At 54.2% G+C, this 20,607-nt stretch overlaps 9 protein-coding genes across 9 annotated transcripts; 4 read left to right on the top strand and 5 right to left on the bottom strand.

The window, feature by feature from the left end:
* Positions 1-230: 230 nt before the first annotated feature.
* BDP55DRAFT_767557 (uncharacterized protein) lies at positions 231-1,763 on the top strand. The gene is made up of 3 exons (XM_060580991.1): positions 231-1,212; positions 1,281-1,362; positions 1,435-1,763. The coding sequence occupies exons 1-3, from the start codon at positions 681-683 to the stop codon at positions 1,532-1,534; spliced, it is 714 nt and encodes a 237-aa protein (XP_060430827.1). The 5' UTR covers positions 231-680; the 3' UTR covers positions 1,535-1,763.
* A 639-nt stretch (positions 1,764-2,402) lies between these two features.
* Positions 2,403-5,027, bottom strand: BDP55DRAFT_549864 (uncharacterized protein; the record flags this gene model as incomplete). Its single annotated transcript, XM_060568969.1, has 3 exons — positions 2,403-4,157; positions 4,208-4,798; positions 4,887-5,027. 3 exons carry the CDS (start codon positions 5,025-5,027, stop codon positions 2,403-2,405), a joined length of 2,487 nt encoding a protein of 828 aa, XP_060430826.1.
* A 3,301-nt stretch (positions 5,028-8,328) lies between these two features.
* BDP55DRAFT_550323 (dynactin p62 family protein) lies at positions 8,329-10,067 on the top strand (the record flags this gene model as incomplete). Its single annotated transcript, XM_060569011.1, has 2 exons — positions 8,329-8,618; positions 8,675-10,067. The coding sequence occupies 2 exons, from the start codon at positions 8,329-8,331 to the stop codon at positions 10,065-10,067; spliced, it is 1,683 nt and encodes a 560-aa protein (XP_060430825.1).
* Positions 10,068-10,162: 95 nt separating this feature from the next.
* Positions 10,163-11,599, bottom strand: BDP55DRAFT_660847 (40S ribosomal protein S7). The gene is made up of 3 exons (XM_060574663.1): positions 11,302-11,599; positions 10,809-10,891; positions 10,163-10,751 (listed from the first exon to the last, which is right to left on the bottom strand). Exons 1-3 carry the CDS (start codon positions 11,458-11,460, stop codon positions 10,385-10,387), a joined length of 609 nt encoding a protein of 202 aa, XP_060430824.1. The 5' UTR covers positions 11,461-11,599; the 3' UTR covers positions 10,163-10,384.
* A 729-nt stretch (positions 11,600-12,328) lies between these two features.
* Positions 12,329-13,355, bottom strand: BDP55DRAFT_630908 (uncharacterized protein; the record flags this gene model as incomplete). Its single annotated transcript, XM_060572220.1, has 2 exons — positions 12,329-12,957; positions 13,016-13,355. The coding sequence occupies 2 exons, from the start codon at positions 13,353-13,355 to the stop codon at positions 12,329-12,331; spliced, it is 969 nt and encodes a 322-aa protein (XP_060430823.1).
* A 441-nt stretch (positions 13,356-13,796) lies between these two features.
* Positions 13,797-14,567, bottom strand: BDP55DRAFT_101459 (uncharacterized protein). The gene has a single exon (XM_060565300.1). It carries the CDS (start codon positions 14,402-14,404, stop codon positions 13,982-13,984), a length of 423 nt encoding a protein of 140 aa, XP_060430822.1. The 5' UTR covers positions 14,405-14,567; the 3' UTR covers positions 13,797-13,981.
* A 1,034-nt stretch (positions 14,568-15,601) lies between these two features.
* BDP55DRAFT_727619 (carbonic anhydrase) lies at positions 15,602-16,276 on the top strand (the record flags this gene model as incomplete). The annotated part of the gene is made up of 1 exon (XM_060579328.1): positions 15,602-16,276. The coding sequence occupies one exon, from the start codon at positions 15,602-15,604 to the stop codon at positions 16,274-16,276; it is 675 nt and encodes a 224-aa protein (XP_060430821.1).
* Positions 16,277-16,829: 553 nt separating this feature from the next.
* Positions 16,830-18,450, bottom strand: BDP55DRAFT_101443 (acetyltransferase). Its single transcript, XM_060565299.1, has 5 exons — positions 17,725-18,450; positions 17,568-17,641; positions 17,425-17,459; positions 17,170-17,342; positions 16,830-17,105 (listed from the first exon to the last, which is right to left on the bottom strand). The coding sequence occupies exons 1-5, from the start codon at positions 18,348-18,350 to the stop codon at positions 17,078-17,080; spliced, it is 936 nt and encodes a 311-aa protein (XP_060430820.1). The 5' UTR covers positions 18,351-18,450; the 3' UTR covers positions 16,830-17,077.
* A 1,036-nt stretch (positions 18,451-19,486) lies between these two features.
* Positions 19,487-20,251, top strand: BDP55DRAFT_550206 (uncharacterized protein; the record flags this gene model as incomplete). Its single annotated transcript, XM_060569000.1, has 2 exons — positions 19,487-19,922; positions 20,010-20,251. 2 exons carry the CDS (start codon positions 19,487-19,489, stop codon positions 20,249-20,251), a joined length of 678 nt encoding a protein of 225 aa, XP_060430819.1.
* Between the last annotated feature and the right edge of the window lie 356 nt (positions 20,252-20,607).

Raw genomic sequence — 20,607 nt, 5'->3', positions numbered from 1 at the left:
TGTTGGTCATGTGTTGGTTGAGCCTTGGTCGTTCAGACTCTCTTCGAGCAGAAGCAAGACCTGGCAATATCCCGTACCTAAATGTCTGCCCCTCCCCCGCAATTCAGTAGAGGAGCACGGATCACCGGGCATCCATTGAAAATGTGGGGACACGGCACTCGGGTTGACTAATCGCACCGCGGGCCCTCTAGACGCGAACCGTTTCGGGAAGACTGCACAATTCCGCGCCGAGGGGCCAAAGAAGCTTTGCGACACAACAGCACCGCTGCGCCAGTCAGCCTGTCGTATTCGGGTGCCACCCACCGTTGCTCAAGCCTCGATCCCTCCAGGACTGCCGGTCGGTTCCTCAATGTGGAGTGTAACGGCACGGATCACTTATACTGTGGTCCCCGACCGTTTGATCAGTCCCCTGGGAGTCTGGGACAGTGGGACGGGCAGTCTAATTGACTTGGTCCGCGTTGCTACAGCTAGCTGTACTTGTCCTTCTCAATTCAATTAACCTTTCCGAAGCTTCCCTCCTCCTCGTATTCTTTGACGACGACACACGCACACGAAAGCACTTACACCCGATAAACAACGCGTCAACGACTCGACGGATCACACCGAGCAAAACCCTTCCTCCACGATACCCTCACATCACGAACCCACCCAAATCCATAGACCCCAGCGCATACGACAAGATGGTCTCAACACGCTCCTCCTCCCGCGCTCTCCCAAACGGCCTTGACGCCTCCCCAAGCATCCCCTCCACAGCCCGCGCCGTCGTCACAGCCGCCACAACCCACCCCGAGAACAAGTCCACCCCACAAGGCTGGTCCCACGCGCCAACCTCCCTCACCTGCTTCTGGCTCCTCATCTCCCTGCCCCTCGTCATCTGGGACACGGGCTACGTCCTCCTCCGTCCCTGGACGATGCCGGGAGGGCACCTTCACTGGCCCGTCTGGGCGCCCTACAAGCTCTACGGCGAGGTCGACCACGTATACGGATGGAAGGCGTTCAACGCCGGCAACGGCTTCACGTCTGCGCAGGGCGCGTTGAATGCTGTTGAGACGGTCATGTATCTTGCGTACTACTGGCTATACTTCTCGCGGGGACGCGCCGTCGAGGGGCCGGCTGGGTTGAAGAAGGTTGTTGGCGGAAAGGCGGGCGCGTTGGCTATTGTGATTGGGTTCAGCGCGGCTGTAATGACCCTGAGCAAGACGGTCTTGTACTGTGAGCGCGACTCTTTTGCGCCCCGAGCTCTGCGAAGCGATGACATACTGACAGTGACGATGCGACAGGGGCGAACGAGTACTTTTCTGGCTTCGATAACATTGGCCACAACCCCCCTCTGGACCTTCTCTTCCTCTGGATCATTCCTAAGTAAGCCTGTTTCCCAGTATAGCCGGCTTGATCGCAATGTGGTAAGAAGCTGACTTGATATCGCAACTACAGCGGCGCATGGCTCCTCGGATCAGGCTACATGATCTTCTCCATGGGCAGCGAGATCGTCGACGGGCTGGCCCTCGCGTCGAAGACTACCAAGACTGAATAATGGATGTCGCGCTCGAGACGCCTAACGCGGATTGACTCTTCTTGCGAGAGTAATTATAAGGTAGGGTATCCGTGTTCTATACCTACACTTATCCAGATGGCGCTACATGCCGCATGTATCTTTCAAGACGACAAAGGGACAAGGAATCTGATGGACTGGTAAATATGAGATGTATATATATACGTTGACATATGCGTAATGTTTGATATGGAAAAAAGGTTCATCTACCCTCCTCTGAGGTGGCGTCGATCCTGATTTGACGTTGCGTGCGATAGGTCGCGCATTTCTTGACATGTGCTCCTCCACCACATCCACGATGGCTGCATTCCTGCAGGTACCATGCAAATCAAACGCCGAGGGGCGACGAGACAGGCCTATGCTGTCAGCACTTGTGCTCACAATACCTCATAATACATGTATCTCACAGATCAATGGCGAATTGAAAAGCTTCCACGTTTTGAGAGGCCAGTCCATACTAAGGTAGGGTAGTCCATATCGGCCTGTCAACATGCACTTTTTAACAAACATGGTGGTGTATAGAGGTGTCCTCCTCTCATTAGTATCGTCTGGGCTATGCAAGTCATAATTCAAGTAAAAAGGGAAAAGACAATTGGTTCGTATCACATTTCTTTCCCTCGGATTTTGCAGTAAGAATATTGTACAATGTGTCATGGCATTTCCCGGCCTGAACTCCTTGCCCAACCTCAACGCCCATATCAATCATCGCCATGCGCAGGCCTGGATAAGGAGGGTGCGACAGGGTATCTCGTCATTTCCGAAATGAATACATACAAAAAAAAAACACAAGTTGCACCACACCACTATCATTGGTACATCCCGACCAGAGTACTTAATACACCAAGTCGGTCTAGATATTCAAAGGCGAGCAGCTGGTGAGTCCGCCCAGGTCCTTGAACTGCTCCCACACAGGCTGCACATCCATCTGCCCCAAAACTGGGGACTCATGAATCGGCACCGAAGACTTGCGAATCTGTAAGGGGAGAGGCTCCAGCTCATGACGATGGAAGTCCTCCTCCTGCTCCTTGATCAGCTCCTCATAGTCGTGAGCGTAGCTACCAGCGCCGGCGCCGATAACACTATGGCGCCGGTTAGTGACGGTCCATTCCGAGGAGCTGGCACGGGGAGGTGTCCCCGCGAAGGAGAGCACGTTTCTCATACGCCGACGTCCTCGCAGAGGGACAGGGCTCAGCATAGGCGACTCCTGGTTGGGCCAGTTCTTGGATGGCGCGTCGGGCGACGTAGGCGGCGCCGTGGAGTCGACGGTCGCGTAGCTGTGGCCACCCATTGAGGGAGCCTCGGAGGCGCCGCTAGACTCTGAAGAGGTCGAGAAGGAGCGCGGAGCGACCAACGTCCGGGGCGAGACCTCGGCGGGAGGTCCCTCCCATTTCTTGACGGCGTTGGTGCCGTTGCCGTAGCCGTGGACCACAATCTCGCAGTAAGTTGCCTTGCGAGGCGCCGGTGCGCACTGCTCTTCCAGCTTACGGAAGATGCTGAGAGATCGCCGGAAGGGGTTGTTACGGGACAAGCTGCGGCTTCGTGAGCGGGCGGGGGCGGCGGCGGCGGCTGGGACTCCGCATGATGATTGTCGACGGGAGGCTACCTCGTCACGGCGAGATCTGGCAGTGTAGTCAACATCTGGTCGGATGTCAATAGTAGGTGACGCAATGGCAGTCGGTGTCCCGTGGCATCCCGTTGCCCAGTCCGTGACGGATTGCGACCGCCTAGTGTCGGCAGCCATATCTGTCTGCTTGCGCAGGAGGGTTTGCAGTTGACGTCCCTCCTTCCAGGGTGGCAGCTTCTCGGAAGAGACTGCGAGATGATAGTCGGCATCGACAGTATCGCGAACTTCTGGTGGAGGTTGCGTACAGCTAAGAAGCACTTGATAGACTGCGTAAATCATAATCCAGCGCACCTTGCGGGCGTCGACGAGACTAATCTTCTCGGCCTTGTCGACGCGGATTAGAGGTGATACGGAGTCTTCTTCGAACTTCCGGTAGGCCCGGACAAAGTCATTATCCAGGAGTTTTGAGTCGCGCATGTTCATCGCCTTGATCATGGCACTGTGAGCCACCAGGCGCTGGTCAGGCTTCAATTTATCACCTCGCGCGGTGTTCGCCAACCACTGCAGCGACATGCGACGGGATGCCTTGTCACTGGCCGTCTCGGGCAGTAACGGTAGCGGGTGCCTGAGAGACTTGAAGTTGCACCGGTCATCGAACTCCTGGACACTCTGCACGGCGCAGATCCCGCCTTGCGCTAACAACGGGCTGCTCTCAATTGACGTAAACTCTTCATCTACGAGCAAGTCGTAGACGGCCTTGAAGTCCTTGCACATGGTGCTCAAGATCTCAGGATCGAAGATGGTGCTGCTCCGAGTGTCAAAGGATAGTGGCGGGTAGTAGCCAAACTTTGTCGTGTAAAATGATTGGATGAAAGATCGGAATCGGTCCAGGTGGGCACGTCCGCCTGCTGGTAGACCGAGATGTGTCTCAGAGAGCTCTTCTTCAAGGAAGTTCTTGAGCATGCCGCCAGCCTGGCTGAGCCGTGAGTTCATCTCAGTCCGGGCCCGTCGGATCAGGGTCTTGGAAACTGAGCCAATATGCTATGTCCCGTAAGTCAAACGTGCAGCCGTTGACATTGAGCGAAACATACCTGGTACTCGGGGCTGTAGAAGAGCTCCTCGCTCATTCCAACGCAGTGGCTGAATGCGTCGACGTACAAGTCTCTCAATTGAAAGACTTCAGCCAAATGCAGCATAGCGAGTGCGTGTTGCGGCAGACCCTTGATGTCGTAGTAACCCTCCTCGTCTAGGTAAGAAGTAAGATCTGACACGTTATCCTGGTCGTTGCCTCTGAACTCTGCCATGCTGTTGAGAAGGCCGATGAGCGCGGTGCCCAGATGCTCGCCAACCACTGAGCGGCGAAAGATCCATGCAAAAAAGTTTCTTGTTGCGAGATGGTAAGAAAACGCCTGTTCCTTGTCGGCCATTGGCGGTGCTGGAATGTAGAGCTCGATTCGCTCATTTGGGTTGAGAGCATTCCACCGATCCAAGTCATCATACTGGTCATAGAATGAACCTGGCGTCTCGGGCATGTCGCGAGCCATAAATCTCTTGACAAACGGATGGCATTTTGCTGAAAGCAAAGCACCGAAAGGTACCTTAAATGCAGGTCCTCTGCGGGACTGCCCTTTGCCGTACAAATGTACGAAGCAATTTCCGCCACGAAACCATAATTCAGGGTCCTGAGACATCAACGTTAGCGAACAACCTCAAGTCAAGAGACATCGTGCAAGCAGATTTCTTCCACGATGATGGATAGGATTAACTTACTCTTCTCAAATTATCCCAATCACTACAAGACCTTGCCGCACCATCCCACCTCTTGACTCTTGAATTCTTAGGCATCCTTCCCTCAATAATAGGGTTTCCAAGCGTCTTAGGCGTCCAGCCTTGTGTTGATGTTGTCGACATTGTGCGAGTCGGTGGTAGAGACATTCGTTTCCGAGAATCTCGTCGGCCGTACATGATGAGACTTCAAGCGCGAGACAAGTCGCGGGAATAGGGACGTTGATATGTGCGATCGTTGGATAGCTCCCGTGACGGGAAGCCTCACACCTCAGCTGGATGCGGACGGAGAGCTTCACCAAGATTGAGAGCTGACAGCAGTGGATGGCGCCGATGACTGCAGAGGAGGTGTTCCGGACCGCCAATAGTCCACAGGAACCCCTGTCAGATCTACGGTGATCACTGAAGGGAGTGCGGTAACTAGCGGGGGTACCCAGTACGCCCGTAGCAGTGAACAATGACTCCGGATCGTCACTTGTCCACTACGTTGTCGGGTCTGGTCGAAAGCAGCCGGTCCAGATGGGCGAGAGAGCTCTGGTTGGATGGGGAAATGGACGCCAAAAACCTTGCAAAATGTCTTCGGGTGGGCGTGTGGATGGCTTTATGTCACTTGTCCCGGATCAAGAACAACTTGACCCAAAATCCGGGACTGGACTGGACACCTGCGTCCTGGCAAAGACCCGCCAGCTTGCCCACGGTCCGAGCTACCTGTCGAAGAGTGTCGAGTGACGCGGCGGGAGACAGAGGGATAGCTCCAAGCCATGTTTTAGACCGGGCCGCCACTAGAGCAATGGATGAACCCCTCAGTCCGGACCCTGCCCTGGTCTGCAGCTTCTTCGAGGTTGGCCAAGCGAATGTGCCTGTCATCCACAGCTCTGATGCGTTGGCAGCTCTTCAGATTTCTCAGACTCCGTGCGACAGCATACGCATACAGGAGTAATGAGTCTGTTCCTGTTCCTGAGGAACACTGCTGCTGCTGCCGCATCCGTCAGCTCCAGGCTGTGCCACTGCAGGCTCCCCGTCCGTGAGCCGGCTTCTCGCAAAGAAGGGCGGCGAGAGGAATCAATTTGCCTTTCAACGGCGACGTATGATGTCTGGAGGTCTCAAACAGTCTCTGCGTCTCCACAAACGCTGTTGTGACGGAACCCGAAATCGACGTTGGAGTGATCGGCAAGGCCAAGTGTGACTTGTTTTCTCAATAACATGAGCATTCTTGCGTGTACATTCCCCTCTCCCTAGGACACTTGGGGAATGCTAGTGATAGGATGGTGATGCAAAGCGTCGATGCTGGCTCGCCTCTGCCCACCATCAGCCCAAAGTCCGGGGGCTTGTCGTGCTTGTCTTTGGGGATCGCCGTCCCCAATGCATGCTTCGGCGTTGGCTTGCATCAACAAAGAAGCTCAATGATTGGTCAGAATCGCGTCCCGCTTGCTCGATTAAGCAATGTCTCATGAACATTGGCGACTAACCCACCGGGAGCTGGGCTTCCCTTTACTAATTGTCTTGGGACGATCGCAATCGGCTTTTTCTCTGCTGAATCATCAAAGTCACACGGCGGCCATACTGTGAAGTCATCCCAATGTGATATAACGGCCAAGATCGCATCCGGGAGGTGTGGATTGAGGTTCGACCGTCTTCGTCCTGTTGGGAGGCAACATTGAATCTAGGTCTTGCACCCACGTAGGTAGACCTGCTGATACATAGTCTTCGAGGCCAAAGAGCGTCATCCCGCATGAGGATATTCCTCGCGGCGGGAAACTCCATGGCGTAAGTGTGAAGCTCGAAAGGTCGGCCGCCATGTAGTCTTTGTCGTCGCCAGATCAGTCCGCTTTCCGTAATTACTGTTTGTAGCACAGACAAGATAAACCTCTCGCCTCTCTCTCAGTAACTTGCGACCGATATTGTGCTACGTTGCCAGAAGGTCGCTAGTGGTGGCCGGTGCTCGGGATCTACCAGGATAGACCAAGTTAGAGAACCGTCGCCATGGAACGATGAGCGTGCGTTTGGCTTCCCTAGCTTCATGCCGTCGGCCGACAGAAAAGCCCTCTTTCCCGTCGTTGGGGATAGCTTCAGGACTGTTGCTTGCCGCTCTCTCGACTTCAGATAGATATTTTCCGACCCGAGATTTCCCTCATCGGTGTGCCTCGCTTAACAGATTCGACGAAAGCTTGCAGGCATTCAAGACCCAAAACACTGGCGTTTACGCTGTGCAAGAAGGACATGGCCACTTACTCACAGGCACATTCAACGACGCCTTGACGGGCCTCTGCCCTGCGTGGAACAGCGGCTCCAAGAGGAGATGCAGGGTATCTGCACGGCAGAAGCCGCGCTGACCACAGTCGTCCAAGTCCAGCCATCCCTCACGCGGGGCGACAGTCATCTTTCCAGAAATCGGCTCAGAGTCATTGGGCACAAAGGAGCTCCGGAGGCGGATCCCACCCGCCTGGCAAGGGCTCCCGTCCAGCACCGGACCGGAGGCAAGACAGGCCCAGCCATGAGGACTCAGCCCTCGCTCGCTTCGGAAGGGCTTGCACGACCTAGACCCCGCGGTTGGCTTTTGGCGTCCTGTCGCACTCGAAGAGGTCTGGACCGCCATCAACTAGCGCAGCGCCGGGCCGCAACGAAAACGTCGAAGCTGAAGAAAGAAGACCCAGCCCGGTGGGACCACGGTGGACGGTAAAAGGAAACCGCAGACAAACCGGGGTCCACCAAGCGAGGCTGGCCGGCGGCATGGCGGCCGGCAGAGAGAAGCTTAAGACAAGTGCAAGTCATATAATCCAGATGCGGGAAGCCTCTCGAATCCTCCAACCGGAGACACCGAAGCCTATCGTTGAAGACATTGGGCCCGTGGCGAGGAGTGAGGTGACAGTTGTGAAAGCGCCCTCAGGGCGTCCTTGGCGAGAAACCGACGATGGTTTGACAAGAACCGGCTCTCAGTCTCGCGTGGACTTGACAAGCTCGAAGCATGTTGATCAATAACGTCCGTCCATAGGAAGAGTTTTCCGGTTAAGTAGGCGATTTTGTTCATGCAGTCGAGCGCATCAATAGGCGATGGATGAAAAGCTAGCAGCCTTCGGAGGGACCAAGCTGATTCTCATGTAAGTCGCGAGCGTGGGGGACCGCAATGGAGGGTGGAATAGCTCGTCGCCGCTTACATAAGGATGCATCTCTGGCGAACTATGGTGTGCTTATCAATATCGATAACGAGAGGCTCACCTCCTTATCGGTCTTATCAGCCCGCCCTCCTGGGCTCTGGCCGCGCGGGATTTCGGTGAGGAGCATTGTCGCGTCCGGGAGACAGCTGCGTGCAGACTCTCAAACGCCCTTCCTCGAGCCTTTCTGCGCGGCACAGTCGCCCTCCTCCTCGTGGCATACCACACCTTTCCAATCCGGAATCCACTCCGCATAGCACTATGTCGGAGCGAAAATGGCACCTCTGACCCCCTACACCTACATCCGCTGCCCCTGCTCCGAGACTCACCAGTCCAGCGAGGACGGGTCGTCAACGCCGGGAAGCCCAGAGGACGATGAGCGGACATTCGACCCGCGCGCCCCGCGCGCCAACTTCAGCCTATACCCTCTGGAGCATCTGATGTACTGCGAAGACTGTCACCAGATCCGGTGCCCACGATGCGTCAATGAGGAGATTGTCACCTACTACTGCCCCAATTGCTTGTTTGAGGTTCCCAGCAGCAACCTTAAAAGCGAAGGCAACAGGTATGCACAAGGGTTGCGTCGGACGAGAGTTGCGGCGGTTGCTAACACCACCGCAGGTGTACACGAAGTTGCTTCCAATGTCCCGTTTGCGTTGGCCCCCTCGCTGTTACGGCCCTCGATACCCCGCCCGAGAGCAACCTTCTCACGGCTGATGGAACAGCTCCTCAAGGCGCTTCCTACGTCCTGTCATGTTCATACTGCAACTGGAGTTCAACCGAGATCGGCGTCAAATTCGACAGACCCAATGGCATTCACGGGCAGTTGGCCAAGTTACAGAATGGAGGCCAGCCCAAGCTGACTCCTAAGGAGCACAAGGAGAGGAAAAAGGAGAGCAATGGGGAATACCACTTGAACCCAGAGGACATGGATGTCGAACTACAGTTTGCGCAACTCAAGTCCTTCTATCAGAACCAGATGGCCAGTTCGAACCCCTCAGCGGGTGGACTTTCATCACTGGGTGACCTAGGCCTCAATTCGCCTGGCTCCTTGTCACGCATCATGAGTTTGTATACCGGGAACAACTTTAGTAATAAACAGGCCCGTGGTAAGGTGCAGATCATGAGGGAGGCCGTCAGTCCTGACGAGGGCTTGAAGACAACCGATCTGGACGAGTCAAAAGAGATTGAGAAACTCAGGCATACGCATCCCGACGATACAACCACTCTAGCCCAGAACTGTCTGCAGCAAGACCACGTACGCTTCCGAGACGAGCTCCGGCCCGTCCCCTATCTCCTAAGAACGAAGCGATCCAAGAGATGCCCGCTCTGCAGACACATCATCAGCAAGCCGGAGGCAAAGATCTCGAACACGCGGTTCCGCATCCGCCTCGTGGCCGGAAGCTACATTCCCACAATCACCATCCGACCGCTGCAGTCGGAGGTCCAGAACCTCCCCTCGACCGCTCGGCCTCCGATACCCCAGGAACTGTGGCTTACGCCACTCAAGCCCGTGCAGTATCTCCTGACCTTCAAGAACCCCATCTTCGAGACGGTCAAGGTGTCGCTGGCCACACCGTCGAGCACGCCTGGCCGATTCGCCAGCACTGTGACGGTGCTGTGTCCGCAGTTCGAGATCGATGCCAACACAGACATGTGGGATGATGCCCTCAAGGACGACGGCGACAAGGAGCGCAGGAGGGGTGAAGAGGGCGGGATGCAGCAGGCTGAGGTGGGCAAGATTTACGAGCGTGGCCGCAATTGGGTCAGCATTGTGTTGGAGGTTGTGCCGGCTTCTCTGAGGCCTGAACATCAGCAAGGTGGCGGTAGTGGAGACGGCGCTCTTCGCGAGGATGAGGATGTGTTGGAGATACCCATGTTTGTGCGCATCGAGTGGGAGACTGAGGCTCAAGGCGATGTCGGAACGGCGACAAGCAGGGAGAAGGAGGCGAGGGAAAAGAGGGAGCTGGCTTACTGGTGTGTCTTGGGAGTCGGACGGATCAACCAGGACTAGACTCACGTCAAATAAAGAATGATACCCCCCAATTTTACACTTTACGAAATGGCATAAAGCAAAGATCACTGGTCATACAATGTTGGGAACAGTTATTTAAGAAGGAGCGGTCAAGTGTTCTTGTATATGCATTTTTTGGGCAGCCTGTAATTGAATCGCCCAAGCTATATCCCTTTAGACGCCAGACCCTTTTGACCAACCAGTCATTGTCATGCCTTCATTGCAGCAGACGAAATGCCAAACCCATCATTGACCATGATTCCTTTTTTATTTTCACCAAACACCCGCCCATGCACAAGACACTAGACAAAGACAATCTAGAACTCGGCGGAGCCGGACTGGGGGAACTCGAAGGTGACACCGCGGCCGGTAAGCTTGCGGTAGACCTCGGAGTAGGTGTCGAGGCGGTAGTCAACACCGCCGCGTTCCTTCTCGTCAAGGATGACCTTGAGGAGCTTGGATCCGTCCTCCTTGGTGCGGAGGCGCTTGCCGACGATCTCAACGGGGTAGACGAGGTCGGTGAGGATGGCGTCGTGGACGGCGGTGAGAGTGCGGGAGCGGGGGCGCTTCTGGGTCTGGTTGTTGCGGGAGCGGGCGGAGCGCTTGGGGCGGGGCAAGATGCGGCGGGAAGCCAGGATCAGGACGTGGCGGTCGGAGAACTTCTTCTCGAGCTCACGAGTGAGGCTGTGAATGGACTTAGTTTTTTGATGATGAAGGTGGGTTTAGTAGAAGAAAACTTACCGCTGCTGGACGCGGTGGAAGCCCTGCAGGGAAGGAACGGGGACAAAGATGGCAATAGCCTTCTTGCCGTGGCCGACCTCGATCTATAGGAAGATCACAAGTCAGCATGCGAGCTCCAGGACGATGCCTTGGACCGCTTCCCGTCCTGTTCCTGAGATTATCATTCTTTTCAGCATTCAAATCTCCGCCGCCACGGTGTAGCTGAAGACACAGTCATGAGCACCTCCCAAGACTTGAAGGCGCGATTCCAACGCCAGCAATTTCTTTCCCTTTTGATCCTCTTCAATCCTGATATGTTTCAATCGAGAGAAAGGCTTCGGGGATTCCATTGCTTCGCATCGCGCTCGTCAATTGGGGGGTGTGGTTGCCCATGCTCGTGCTTGTTCATGCTTGAATTTCCGCGGCGGCTGGGAACAGGATTTTCGATTCCGGAGAATTCGCGGGCCGGAAGTCTTCAGGACTTTGAGAATATATCGCTTCAGGTAGTTCTCACCTCGCGGGCAGAGACGATCTGCAGAGGGCGGAGGGCGACCTTGAGGTCGGCGGTGTTGCTCTCAAGGTCGTACAGAGCCTGGGCAATGTTGGTCTCCAGCTCGGAGGGGTTGGCCCGCGAGGGGCTGTTGGCAGCGATCTTGTTCAAGGCGGCGGACATCTTGACTGTTGTCGTTGGGTGAAGGACGGTCGGGTTAGTTGATGCTCGAGCGGACGGGGTCAAGAAGGGGAGAAAAAGTTCCAAAGTCGATCGCGGCAGACACACACACGCAATTCGAGATGCGCCGTCAGAATTTCCGGTGGGTGGATCCTGGAGTGATTGGGGTTTGAAAACCCTTGGGTGGTCTGTGCTTATCAGTATCTCTCCACAGTTTTTCGAGAGCCTCTGAGTGGACCGTCAAACCCACCCTCGTATCCACCCTCCAGCATGCGCCTGTCTCCTTTTGGTCTTCGGTCAGTTGTCTTCGGTGAGGGTCTCGGCGAGTTCTCGGTGAGGAGATGAGAATCGAGTTGGGTGATGTGTACGATATCTGAACACGGCTTCCTGCAATGAAACTTCTCCATCTTCAATGAGTCTATGGTTAAATTCAAGCATGTATCTTGGGCACCTCTCAACTTCTTTCGTATGCCTCGAGCTATTTGGTGATGAGGGTAAAGACCGATGCCTGCCTGTGAGAAGCCTTTGGAGGATGCAAGAGGAAAGCGTCAAATTGTTGAGATTCCCTCGATGTTGGTTCTGAAATTAGAGACTGAAGTTGTTGAATGGTAGACGATACTCAATCTTCACCTATTTCTACTTTAGAATGCAGGCTTTGCTCCAGCTAACGTCCATGGTGATTTTTCTTCGGTAATTTTCTCATTTGGTTATTCTTTCTAGATAAAGGGGTATTACATTGGATTAAAGTAACGTTATGGTTCCAGGTTTGTCGCACAATAACTCCCCAAACAGAAACTAACGAGTGTCCATTTACCTCATAGTCGTACAATCTGGTATTCCCTGACCCTATCAAGGACAATTGAAATTGATCTCACATCATGGTCTGCGCCCTCTCGTTCCTCTCTTGCCTACTCATCTCATTACGGAAGACATTGCCCTCCGAAGATGAGGGCGGAGGCGGTCTGGGCGGCGGCGGCATCATCTCGACACCGCGATCAGGCGACGAGAACGCATTATCTCCAAGTCCAATCTTCACGTCAGCCGTCCTCTGGCCACGGCTCTTGCCGACGCCGTAGCCCCCGCCACGGGACGAGAACATGCCTTTTCTGCGGCCGTACCACCAAACGAACCAGGCGATGCCGCCGAGAGACAGCACGCCAAAGACTATGGGAAGAACGATACCAAAGACGTTCGGTCCGCGTCGTCTCTGGTTATTGTTGTTGTCGTTTTGAGGTCGGTTGACGATGCTGACCTTAGCTCCCGGGTGACGGGCGGTGATCGAGCCGTTCGTCTGCGGGAGGGCGAGGAAGATTTGGACGGTGAGGGATTCGTTGGCGGCCATGTTGTAGCCTACTGCTGCCCAAGCGAAGTGACCCTGAGAGGCGGGGAGCATTTGGGAGGTGAAGCCGTGGCCTGGGTCGATGGCGTTGGTGACGCCGTAGTCACCCTGGACTTGGACCATGGTGTTGGGCAAGGGGAAGAGGCTGGTGTCCCATGTTACTAGTTCCACGTTAGCGATGCCCATGAGTTGGGTATCGTTCATGAAGATGATGCTTACTCCAATAGGTCTTGCCTCCATCAACCTTGCTATCAGCCTTGGGAGAGCAGAAGGGCTGGTTAACGCCGTTGGCTCCCGCAGCCTGGTTGCATAGAAGGAAGGAACCGGCGCCATTGGCGTCTGCTGTGGGTAGAGTCGAGCTGCCAGTGAAAGCAGACGTGGTTTTGCCGTCGTTGACGGTCGGGGTGATTGTCTTGGCTGCGCCATCGGCTTGGACCGTCACCCAAGGTCGAAGGGCATCATTGCTCTGCCGAGGAAGGATGGCGGCGTCAACTGCTTGTGACAGGGCCAAGATGGTGGCGACCAGGCCGAGGCCTCTTGAGAAGTCCAAAGCGACCATGTCTTTGTTCGTACACCAGAGAAAGGACTCGTTTACCAGAGCGGAGTTGTATTACAAAATACCAACTGGTGGCATCTATGAAGGAAATGGAAGTTCACTCGGGGAACCAGTTATGATCAGGAAGCGGAAAAGAGGGATTGCCATAATTATGTATCAGGAATCAGCACTGGACACTAGCATGCAAGAATGCGACGAATGCTTATTATGCGTGACTTGCGCTCACGGGACGCCTTGTTTCCTCGTCTTGAAACGGTGATGAGTTTGCCTTCAACCTGAGCGATCTGCAATGCAACCAGGAAACTTCATTGCGACTGTCCTGCGAGTAAGGAACAGCTTTCAATCTTCATTATCTTGTCACTCTAGGAAATAAACATCTTGTAGGGCCCAGATGTCTCGATACTTGCTCTTTAGCCGCCATAGATACCGCCATCTATCATCATGACAGCTGGTTAGATCCTCCTAAGACGAAGGATGTGCCCGTAGCTCTGTGAGGCTCTTGGTGGATGACAAGATGAACCATTGGTGGCGTCGGCCGAGAAAGGTAACAAGCTTATCGGCGCCGGCACACTGACAATGCAGGGGTTTCCCCTTGGCTCCGGTTTCAAGAGCAAAAGCAGTCTCGTCTCTCACTGGACTGAGTGATCAGACCGGGTGCGCAGAGTGGCTCTGCTGGCGTGACCCTTGGGTGTGTGGTTGTGTGGTTGCGTGCTGTCGTGATGGCACGAATTCCGGGGACGGTTGGGGCCTGAGCTGGTCGGAAGGATTTCGGTGATGATGGTGGGAGGAGTGGTCGGCACTGTGCCCATGGAGGTCCTGGCGCTTGCACATCCCGCTGGGTCCCCTTCCTTGCGCTCGCTCTCATGTCCGCGGCGACCCGTTGAGTTTTGAGATATGGGGGGTATCATCTGCAAGGTTCGGCACTTTGATGGGATTTCTCTAGCGAGACGAGTTGGTGCTTCAGATGGAACGGTTTGGCGTCCGGACCAAGGAGGGCGGCGGCCGGTGCCCTTTGGTGCCGGGCTACGGGATTTATGGGGACACGCCGGCATTCTTCGGGGGCCGTGGTGCCGGGTTTTCGGGATCGTGCCGCATTCATGCGCAGATAGACCTGGTCAGCTGGAAGACAGATTGCGTGTGTTTAGTTCCCTGACTCAACCGGAAAGATCATCCGGTTTTGGCACATGCGAATTGAATGTCAACCAATTGATCCAGACCAGCCTAGGTAAGGAGAATTGACCGTCTTGGCTGGATTAAAGACCGGACAATATCCCGTCGCGTGCTATAAGCCAAGAGATCGAGAGTGATAGTTGAAACTTGTGTGGCCGTTGCTCTCCCTGTCCCGGCAGGATCATCGCTGCTAGAACCCAATTATATATGCATCGAGTGGAAGACAATCAGCCAGATCTAGCCGTCCGAGATCGATCATTCCCCTGTTCCTTTGCCTTTGGCTGGGTATCATTAGAAAGAAGTCTAGATCAACCTTTGTTCATCCGTTTCGCCAAGATTACGATGGTATCTGCCGGCACTCACCTCTCTCCCCCGCCTCTTCTCCTTTTTGCACTGTACAAACACTTCGAGTCATCCACCATGGCTGAGGTCCCCATCCACGATGATCTTGACCCAAGTTGAACTGCAATTAGCCTGCTCGTCACCCCAACAACCCGCCCGGAGCGCCGGACTATCAAGGAGGAGGCCGCACCGTCCACGCACCGTCCCCGACACCGTCCTGAAGGCTGCGCAGTGACGTCTCTGTGGTTCCTTGTGGTCCTCTGTTAGCGGCAGCGCGTGCAGCCGCCAGCGGTGCGCGATCGCCGGACCTTCCCAACAAATCTTCCGTGGGAAGAAGGAAAGGTGCGACATTTCCTTCATCCTTGGGTTCCTTGGCTGCCATTGCTCCGACCTGACAACCTCTACGCTCCCGCCAGCTCAAAGGTCCGCTTACCTGCAGCAAACACCGAGCTACGTCCTCCATTAGGACTCCTCCATTAGCTTCGCACTCTCTCGATCTTTCCATAAATAAATCTCCTCTAATGTTTAAAGCGAACCCATTCCCGCCTTCCCTCCCTTCCCGCCTCTTCTTCTCCCCTGCGCAATCCTCACGTCCTCTCCTCAGATTCACCAACACCACCTTTGGAGCTCAGCAACAACACCTAAACAGCCACCAGACATCTAACTTCTCCCACATCGCCTACAAACGCGCACCTTCATCATCGTCTACCCCTCCTTCACTCAGACCCGACCGCAAGATGGCTGAAAGCGACATTGAAAAGTACCTCAAGCAGACGCACGACCGCGTCTTCGAGAACAACCGCAAATGGGCCGAGGAGAAAAAGAAGCAGGACCCTAACTTCTTCGTCAGTCTGTCCCAGGGCCAGGCTCCCGAGTACCTCTGGATCGGATGCAGCGATTCGCGCATCCCCGCCGAGCAGATCACCGGCCTCGAGCCCGGTGAAGCTTTCATCCACCGCAACATCGCCAACATGGTCAATAACATTGACCTCAACGTCATGAGCGTCATTAACTATGCCGTCCGCCACCTCAAGGTCAAGCACATCGTCGTCTGCGGCCACTACGGCTGCGGAGGTGTCAAGGCCGCCATGACACCCAAGGACCTCGGTCTGCTCAACCCCTGGCTGCGTAACATTCGCGACGTCTACCGCCTGCACGAGGCTGAGCTCGACGCTATCAAGGAGGAGGATGCTCGCTACGATCGACTCGTCGAGCTCAACGTACTCGAGCAGTGCCGCAACGTCATCAAGACGGCCGCCATTCAGCAGTCGTACGCCAAGAACAAGTTCCCCATCGTCCACGGCTGGGTCTTTGGTTTCAACGACGGTCTCCTCAAGGACCTGGAGATTGATCACGAGAAGATGCTCCACGACGTTCAGAAGCTCTACCACCTCCCCGGTGCCGACTTCTAAGTGCAACCGACCGACATGGGACGCTCGTACGCTGTACGCTGTATGCTGTCCTAGTGCGGGGTTGATGGAGACAGGCGAGATGGGAAGAGGAGTGGACCGGAGCGTTTGCCAACGGGTGACTCACGGATGGAGTTCGGCTCTCGACGGCTGTCGTTTGTGTGCGCGTTGCATGCGCCCATCGCGACGTGGGGAAAATTTTCTTGTTGAGGGCGGCATCTTCCACACCCGTTGCAGATCCGGATGGGGTTGGTTGGCAATACTCTTAGGTTCTGACCGAGACATGCCACCCCACCACAACCGTTCATCCGGTTTAGCTTAGTGGGAACTGGGAGCTGTCAACGAGCCGGGCACCCCACTGCCCTGCATCTCCGAGGGAGGAAAGATTGAGAGGTGGTAGTAGAGATTGTTTATCAAACAGCTGTCACCGGCGGATTGTACCGGAGTTGAGGATTTCAGTTATTTTTAATGGGATGCGGGAGCTCTTGGAGAACGGAGCAGGCTTGGTGAAGACATGGAGTGCACACAGCCAAGAAGACTTGATTCTTGAAGCTGGCACTTTTTCGGAGTAGGACATATCAAGGGAAAGCACAAAAATAATATCTTATTACCCAGCACGCTCTCTACCGAGAACCTGCAGAAGAATATCAACCTCTTTTACTGAGTAAAACAGATCGACCATAGGGCATTGTTGCAGCTCTAATCTGGATATACAGGTGAATTTAGGTCTACATCAACGTAAAGAGACGATATAAACATCTGATGTGTAGCAAATTTCTAGAACGGCCCCCTTCAAATCTCGATTTATGTATCGTGGAGGTGAATAACATTCCTATCAAATTCGCCGTCAGTTGAAGCACTTTGAGCGTGATTTCCAAGAGACGAGGGTGACTCACCACGAAACGTTCCACGTATGCCTCCCACCGAGACTCTGGCACATCTTCTTGCTCCCCGTATTATACGGTGCCACATCGGCGGACGCCCAACCGTCGGCGCCGTACTCGCTGGAGCTCCGCTTCATCAGCTTCGATGCGAGGGCCTTTGCGTAGCCTCGCTGTCGGTATGGTGGCTGAGGGTGGTTTGTTAGACCAAAAGACAATGGTGCGGAGTATTCACTCATTATCGATATGATAGGATGTTGCGCAACTTACCTCGCAGTGGAGACTTGACAGAGAAGCATCAGTACCTAAGTAGGAGTTAGCAATGTCGTTCAGAAGCGATAGGCATATGCAAACAAATCATGACGGGAGCGAAAGATACGGCACGGAGTAATTTGAACGTATTGAACACTCACCGAGGAATGACCACGCGATAGGCGTTCCATCCTCCAGCTTGAGAATCAAACTCGGCCAAGACAATAGTGTCCTTCTATCGAGACGTTAGTCATTCTCTCAATCTCAAAAGTCGAACTCCATTTCGAAGTCACCATGAAGAAAGTGGGACAAGCTCACACTTGACGCGGAATATCCGTCCTCGAGACTACGATCTCACAATCTCGCTCCGTAGCAGGGCCCCACGTAGCTCCCTCGGGCAACGTCACCCCGTCCTCAAAATCAGGAATATCATCGACGCGGAACAGCCATTTCTCATACTCATAGTCCTGACGGGGCGTCACGCGTACGCCGGCCCGGAGCATGGTGTCCCGGGTGGCTGTGGCCAGAGTCCCGACGAGGACTGCGCCGGGTAGGGTTCTGTTGTCTGGCTGTTCTTTGCTTACTTGTGTGACGGCGTCGAGAATTGCCGTGATTTGGGACTCGGCTGTTTTCTCGTCTTCGTTCGTGAGAGGTTTGTTGGGGCTGTCTTCAAAGGTTGAGTACATGAAAAGTTGGGTTTCTTTGGTGCTGCCAAAGTCGAGGTATGCTGCGCAGAAGTTGCGTGGCTGTTGGTCTGATGTGTCGGCATCTTGTTTCGAGGGTAAGAGTGGTGAGTCTGATGCTAGGATGATGCGGGCCGTCGGGCGCTTGCCATCTTTGAAGCGGGTGAATTGGAGGCGGCGGAGGAGGACGAGGGAATTTGGGAGGTGAGATTCGAGGAAGGGGATGAGGCCTTCTGGCACGGAGGTGTGTATCGTCGCCATTTTGAATGGTGAACCTATATGTTATCTGAATGAGATGAATGAGAGTGTGATCCTCGAGGTTTCGTCTCCAAGACTTGTGTATGGTGAGATCGCGTGCTGTAGCGATGATGTGCGAGATACGTGAGGTGCGAAAATCGGCTGATTAAATATCCGCTAGTCGCTGCACTGCATCAGTCAATGGCGCTGCAGCTTTTTGAGGCAGCTCTCGATTGATGGTGACACATATTAGCGACTCAACTCGCGACACTGCCGATAAACTGAACCCTCGGAAAGTGATATCATGATCCATGCAAATGCCTTCCTGTGCATGCAATATCACTCTGGTATTTGTAAATGGTTCAGATGGGTTGCTGTGGAGCCATTGGCTGGGCTAGATTGATTGAGGTCATGAGAGATGCCGCCAAAAGATGACAATTAGTCACTCGAACCTCACTGACGGTATCATACAAGGGGGAGTTGTAAAGGAATAAAGAGAATAAGTTCGTGCTTATGAGCTGTAGTTGAACAAAATGAGAAGGAGAGTGGAAAAATCCCCTTTGTTGCCATTGGAGACAAGTAGGCCGGGTGGGTAATGAGTGAAATATCACATTCAACCCTCGGCCATAGCCTCGAAAGATTTGAGGACACTGGAGTAATTTATGGTTGGCGTGTGTAATCTTCATAATCGACGATTGAATGCCGGTCGTGCGGATTGGTCAAGCTTCAAGCTCGCTCGTATCCATAGATGACAGCCTTCAACTCATCCTCTTCACTTGAAATACAAGCTTAGAGGTATTATCCATGGATCCCTTCTCGTTGCGGTGCGATTGTGAGCTCACCTGCGTAGAAGATAATGCGGCAGATTATTTCGGTCAGGATGAAACTCACCGTGTCCAAATGAAATGCGATGAATCAATTGAGAACGACTTTCCAAAACACCATGCAATGATTTGGAGACAGGACAGAACAGTTGCTGAATCAAGTCATTGGCTCAAGAAAGGACCAGTGCATTTCGGCCTCGAATGATGCGCCCCACACAGGGACCGCTCAGTGAAAATCTCATCTGCATGCCTCCAACTCCTCATTGTTTGCCTATTGCAACAGTTTCATACTTTCTGCGAAGACAAACACTCGTTAACAGAAAAACATCAGAAAAAATGGCCAGCTACGACCGCAACGTTGTCGTCAACTGCCTCAAAAGGCACTACGAGCTCCTGGTCCGCATGGGCTATATGGACGTTTCGGCCGTCGAGCTCCCTCCCGTCGCCGGCTGGAGTGACGCAGAGCTCCGCGTGGATGCTCTCCGGGCCATGGGCCGCTCCGAGACCGTTATCGATCTCCTGCGGCACATTCCCTACGTTCATGAGAACGAGGAGTCGGACCCTGTTGAGGTGTACACCGAGACATTCCCGCTGCGGTACCTACGCAACGGGCGGTGGTTCGGCGGCGGCAGCAACAGTAGCGGTGAAGAATTTGCGAACACGCCGCTTTTGGACCTAGGGTTTGCGCCGTTCGACGGGCCCGTGCCGGCGGATATGGTCTCGTTGACGCATGCGGATGAGGGGACTTGGTGGTTGATTGACACGAATCAAGGTTAGCTACTACGTGCATTATGTGAAGCTTTGCTTGCTGAGCTCGGGCATCTTGAGTGCTCTGATACTGACGCATAGTCTTTCACAGGGTGCATCTATCCTTACGGGACCGAGTTCGACAAGCGCGAAGAGGATGTTCCCGAAGACAAGCAGTGGCTTGTTGTGGATCCCGTTCCCATCCAGGCTTACTTTGACAAGATCCATGCCCAGGTCGGCAACTTGGATGTTGTGCCAGCACCCCGCTCTGGAAAATGGGAGGCGAGAGTTGTCGAGGAGTACACCGAGGAAGGCCAGGTGAGTTCATCAGCAACTGAAATTCCAGACTTGTGACTGATCAAGACATTCTCTCACGGCGTATAGGAGATAAAACGGCTGTATGCTGAGCATGGATGGCCCAATGCTTTCCGCAGAGAAGAATTCATCCAGGCCGTGGAGAGAACTCGGGCGACATTCATCGAGGCTGGGTTAGGACATGATGATGATGACGAGGATGATGAGATGATGGGCTAGCTAGAACAGTGACTTTTGGACCTGACCTTAGCTTGAAGACACGAAATAACGAATTGGCCAATGATAGCAACCAATTGATGGTGATTCTAGCGCACGGCCATGCTGACGTGCTTCGTTCCTGAGCGTTAGAATCTGTCTCATCGATAGCCGAACTCAAGAGCATACGGGACGTCTCT

The sequence above is a fragment of the Colletotrichum godetiae genome (genome assembly GCF_030913485.1).
Source record: "Colletotrichum godetiae strain CBS 193.32 chromosome Unknown BDP55scaffold_16, whole genome shotgun sequence".
NCBI classification, from domain to species: domain Eukaryota; kingdom Fungi; phylum Ascomycota; class Sordariomycetes; order Glomerellales; family Glomerellaceae; genus Colletotrichum; species Colletotrichum godetiae.
Note: the sequence above shows the minus strand (reverse complement) of the source record. Positions and strands in the feature narration are given on the sequence as shown.

Excerpts from the sequence above, each read along its gene's own strand:
- BDP55DRAFT_767557 (XM_060580991.1), top strand. The coding sequence starts at position 681 with ATGGTCTCAACACGCTCCTCCTCCCGCGCTCTCCCAAACGGCCTTGAC. Across the intron at positions 1,213-1,280 it reads GAGCAAGACGGTCTTGTACT|GGGCGAACGAGTACTTTTCT; the intron begins GTGAGCGCGACT and ends ACGATGCGACAG. Across the intron at positions 1,363-1,434 it reads TTCCTCTGGATCATTCCTAA|CGGCGCATGGCTCCTCGGAT; the intron begins GTAAGCCTGTTT and ends TCGCAACTACAG.
- BDP55DRAFT_660847 (XM_060574663.1), bottom strand. The coding sequence starts at position 11,460 with ATGTCCGCCGCCTTGAACAAGATCGCTGCCAACAGCCCCTCGCGGGCC. Across the intron at positions 10,892-11,301 it reads AGATCGTCTCTGCCCGCGAG|ATCGAGGTCGGCCACGGCAA; the intron begins GTGAGAACTACC and ends ATCTTCCTATAG. Across the intron at positions 10,752-10,808 it reads TTCCACCGCGTCCAGCAGCG|CCTCACTCGTGAGCTCGAGA; the intron begins GTAAGTTTTCTT and ends GTCCATTCACAG.
- BDP55DRAFT_101459 (XM_060565300.1), bottom strand. The coding sequence starts at position 14,404 with ATGCCGGCGTGTCCCCATAAATCCCGTAGCCCGGCACCAAAGGGCACC.
- BDP55DRAFT_101443 (XM_060565299.1), bottom strand. The coding sequence starts at position 18,350 with ATGGCGACGATACACACCTCCGTGCCAGAAGGCCTCATCCCCTTCCTC. Across the intron at positions 17,460-17,567 it reads TATCGCGTGGTCATTCCTCG|GTACTGATGCTTCTCTGTCA; the intron begins GTGAGTGTTCAA and ends ACTCCTACTTAG. Across the intron at positions 17,106-17,169 it reads CATACGTGGAACGTTTCGTG|GAATGTTATTCACCTCCACG; the intron begins GTGAGTCACCCT and ends CGAATTTGATAG.